This window comes from Lolium rigidum, unplaced genomic scaffold, assembly GCF_022539505.1.
Source record: "Lolium rigidum isolate FL_2022 unplaced genomic scaffold, APGP_CSIRO_Lrig_0.1 contig_7894_1, whole genome shotgun sequence".
Classification (NCBI taxonomy): Eukaryota; Viridiplantae; Streptophyta; class Magnoliopsida; order Poales; family Poaceae; genus Lolium; species Lolium rigidum.
The window spans coordinates 226,445-230,596 of record NW_025901512.1 but is presented as its reverse complement, the minus strand read 5'-3'; the positions used below and the strand labels follow the sequence as shown (position 1 = coordinate 230,596).

Genomic DNA, 4,152 nt, shown 5'->3' with positions numbered 1-4,152 from the left:
CTAATAACAAAAAATGCTCGTGCGGCGTGATTATGAGCCAATCAAGAAATTTTTGGCAGCCTAACCATGGAAATGAAGTTGAAAAGAACAATGCTGATATTGTACAATACTAAAGCTCAGGTAAGTATAAATGGTTGTGACAATGCTCAACTAGCTTTTACTGTAATACAAGTCGAGCCTGGAATGGTTGTCATAAATTTACTAAATTTAGATATATTTATACATAAATATTGTCTAGATACATCAAAATTTAGAAAATTCTATGATATCTTTTTCCGGACGGGACAATACTATTTTATACACACGAACTTTCACATGCATCATGTTCACATACTAGCAATGAGAAATGAAATCAAAGAGACAGTGGCAACGCACGGGCATTCAACTAGTATATATATATCATGAATTATAGATGTTTTGATCAATGTATCTAGGCCTAAATTTGTTAGGCCGTGGCACCGCACGGGCATTCAACTAGTAGCAATAATTTGATAAACAACTCAACAAAGCTGAGAGACACACACACACACATTACAGCAATCATACGACTCTAACAATCACCGAACAAATGTCGATAGTCAAATATATAGCACGCAGCTCTAAAAAATGTAGGGCTAGATTTTTCAGTAGTCCATCAGCACAGCGGCAGGTCTCTAGGCGGCGGCGGCACGGAAGTATCCGCAGTCGTGCCGTTCTGAACCTCGAACACCATGCCCAGCCCGAGATCGAGATGAGCGTCGAAGTGGCAATGCATGTACCACATCCCTGCAATATACAAGTTTCACGTACGGCGTGTCAAATTTTCAACAGCTTCCCAAAAACATCGCACGATATTAATTTATACGAGTTTTTTTTTGTTTTTTTGTGTACATACCGGGGTTGTCTGCGACGAAGCGGATGACGGCCCAGCCGCCGGTAGGGACGGCGACGGTGTTCCGCTCCTGTGGGTTGACGAGATTGAACTGCGACACCGCTGCCGTCTCGTTGTAGTTGCCGAAGCCCTGCGCGAGGACGAAGAAGTTGAAGCCGTGGAGATGCATGGGGTGGCTCTCCTTGGCGATCAGCGCCGTGTTCTGCAGCACCATCTCCACCGTCGCATTGTACTTGAGAGTCTTCACCTTGGTCGACTTTTCCGTGTACTGCATCGTGTCGTTGTCGCTCGCGGCGGAGGTGTAGTCGAAGACGATCGGCGGCCGGTCGGGGAAGTCTCTGGTGTAGACGCCGGCGCTTGCGCCCCCGTAGTGTGCCTCGAGCATGGAGGTGGCTCTCGGGAGGACGAAGGAGGCGTTGTTCATGCTCGACGAGAAGACGGGGCCTTCGCTCCGGTTGCACATCGTCTGCTCCGGCTGGCAGTCGGAGACGCCGAGCCCGACGGTGACGAACATGCGGGTGTCGACGTCGAGCGGCACTGTCGGCCTTCCCGGAAGCACCAGCGCCGTGAGGTTAGAGAGGAACTTGTACGCGGTGGCCGTGTCATTGTAGTCTGGCTGCGGCGGCAGGACCGGCGGAACGGTGGCGTTCCCGGCTCCGACGTACTCTAGGACGGCCGTTCCGGTGGTCATGCTGAAGGCCGGGTTCCCAGGTATCGCGCTGTCGTAGGGCGACACCGCCATGTAGTATCGTCCAGCCGCCGCGTCCGCGACCACGAGCGCGTCGACGGTCTGCCCGGGCGCGGTCACCACCACGTCGGTCTTGTACGGCGTGGTGTAGCACGCGTCCGCCGCGACGACGGTGAAGGTGTGGTCCTTCACCTTGAAGAAGAGGGGCGTGTTGAGTGCAGCGTTGATGATCCGGAGCAGAGTAGTCTCGTTCTGCCGCACCTCAATCTTGTGCGTCTCTGCATGGATGGCAGAAAAATGTAAGCACGCCGCGCTTGCCGCTGCCATGCATATATAGCAATTACAGTACAGTATGTATATATTTCTTTTGAAGATCATTTTTGCGAGGCCGCTCTCGTACGGTTTGGGGCTGAGCAGTTGTACAAGTCTCCCGGCTTGCCGTTGATTGTGTAGGCGTTGGCCGGCCCCGCCGGCTGTCCTGTGAGGAACGCCGTTTCATGCAGGTCATAGACGTTGGCGTTCCACCACTCGCCGAACATGAGGATCTCCTCCTTGTCGGGCTTGGGGAACGGGTAGGCGCCGGCGCCGGCGCGAGGGAGGATGACGAGGGCGCCGTAGACGGTGGCGCGGAGGAAGGAGATGTGGGCGTGCCACCACAGCGTGCCCTCCTGTCCGGTGACGTTGAACCTGTAGGTGTAATTGCCCCCTTGCCGGACAGGGCACTGCGTGACCATCGTCGGTCCGTCCGCCCATGGCGTGCCGCGCTGGAAGATGCCGTGCCTGCATCCATCAACAGATTGTCGATCAATAGCTAGCGTTACAAACTCGTGTATATATGCATGGTATAGCTAGAGACGGTCATTCTGAACATCGATCAGGTGATTGATTACCAGTGGATGGTCATTCTGTATGGTGACTCGTTGACAAGGTGTACAACCACCGTGTCGCCCTCGCTGGCCTGGATCGTTGGGCCGGGTAGTTGGCCATTCACAGCCGTGATGATCATGTCTGGTTGGCAAAGCTGGCTAATGGAGAGGTTACCCACCTGAGTACATCCAACATGCTAGGTTAGAACGAGCTTATTTACTGTTTCTAAACGTATGACATTTCCATAATTTGCACACGAAAAAGCACTCATCAGACCATGCATGCCCACAAAGAAAACAACACATGCATGCATAGTAAGCCGGCGTGCAAGTAAATCTAGATCAAACAAACATAGTGCCTGGACACAAAACATGCATGAGAAGTGAAGGACAGAATCGCATGCATATATGAACGACTACTAATTTCAGTGGCTCAATTACATTGAAGGTGTGCTCCACAACGGCAGCGTCAGCAACAGAAGCAATCAACAAGGCAAGAGCAAACAGCAGAAGCGACGATAAACGTCTCGCCATGTCCGGCTTTAATTGTGTGGCTGGCAATGTACAACTAATGATACAGAACAGCAGATTTGATTGCTTTGAGAAGGACAGAAGGTCCAAGAATGTCATTATATAGAGATGTTCGAGCTGACCAATTCAGTCGACTATGCATTTTCAAGCACAAACAGCCTTGGGAAGGAGAGACAAACGTGTCTAATTGGTTTAACAGCCTTGTTTGTACCAAGACTATATGGACATATCTACAAGCAGGAAGCCAATTTGGCATGTATACTCCCTCAGTCCCTCAGTCCCTCGGTCCCTCCATTCCTAAACTAAAACCACGAGAAGAATTAAGGAACGGACAAAGTACGTATTTTCTCTAACTGCGACTGGCTGGCTTGGCACATGCATGCTAATTTTAATCTCGTTCAGAAAAACTTAGTTGACCAATCAGTAGTTGGTAAATGGTTACTAGTGCCCTCTAACCGCCCGTAAAAATTATGAGATGTAGAAAAGTACTAAAAGAATTTCGAAGGTTTCGAGGTCACTTTCCAAGGGTTGGAAAATTCAAAATTCTAGTAACATAAGATGAAGCATCCAAAATGATTACCAAAATGATTACGACCATGCATATGATGGTTGTACAACGGTAGTCAAAACTTTCGGCCACCCCAAGGTCAATGGATTTGACATGCAAAGCAGGATGCCCATATTAGTTAATGTTTTACTCGCTCAATTCAAAGTATAAGGCATTCTAGGGAGTTCTTAGCATAAAACTACCACTTTTGTGCTCAAATTCCGGAAAACTACCACTTTTCAAAAATTTCGCAAAAATCTGCCTCTTTATAGCAATTTTTTTGCAATGTGCACTAAAACTCGAATTAATCCGGATTGACACTGAATCTGACAGTGGGGCCCACACGTCAGGGACAGTTTTGCTAAGGTGAACTGGGTCCCACTTGTCAGCCCAATTAAAAATGTCAAGATATTCTAAAAAAATAAAAAAAAATTAGGAGAGTCATCTCCTTCCACTGGTCCGGCAGGGGACGACCAGGAGGACCTCCGCCAGAGGGCGGGGCGCGCCAGGGGAGGCGCGGGCGAGGGGCGGCGCGGGGGAGGGGCGACGCGGACGCCCTCCAGCAGGGGCCGACGCGGGCGACTCCGCCGCGGGCCAGCACCAGGGCGGCGCGAGGGGACCTCCGCCATGGGAGAGCTCTGCCAGGGGC

General features: G+C 50.5%; 1 protein-coding gene across 2 annotated transcripts; it reads right to left on the bottom strand.

Annotated features, from left to right (window-relative positions):
• Window positions 1-634: 634 nt before the first annotated feature.
• LOC124682271 (laccase-25-like) lies at window positions 635-2,965 on the bottom strand. Of its 2 annotated transcripts, none has more exons than XM_047216988.1 (5): window positions 2,867-2,965; window positions 2,450-2,604; window positions 1,960-2,339; window positions 875-1,837; window positions 635-765 (listed from the first exon to the last, which is right to left on the bottom strand). In XM_047216988.1, exons 1-5 carry the CDS (start codon window positions 2,957-2,959, stop codon window positions 635-637), a joined length of 1,722 nt encoding a protein of 573 aa, XP_047072944.1. In that variant the 5' UTR covers window positions 2,960-2,965. The 2 variants fall into 2 exon arrangements, with proteins under 2 accessions (XP_047072944.1, XP_047072943.1); XM_047216987.1 differs by having other exon boundaries at window positions 875-1,826; window positions 1,952-2,339; window positions 2,867-2,959.
• Window positions 2,966-4,152: the final 1,187 nt, after the last annotated feature.

What these genes read in the sequence shown, in the direction of transcription:
- LOC124682271 (XM_047216988.1), bottom strand. Translation starts at nt 2,959, where the DNA reads ATGGCGAGACGTTTATCGTCGCTTCTGCTGTTTGCTCTTGCCTTGTTG. An exon ending in TTGTGGAGCACACCTTCAAT is followed by an intron (nt 2,605 to 2,866) that starts GTAATTGAGCCA and finishes GGATGTACTCAG; the next exon opens with GTGGGTAACCTCTCCATTAG. An exon ending in TACAGAATGACCATCCACTG is followed by an intron (nt 2,340 to 2,449) that starts GTAATCAATCAC and finishes TGATGGATGCAG; the next exon opens with GCACGGCATCTTCCAGCGCG.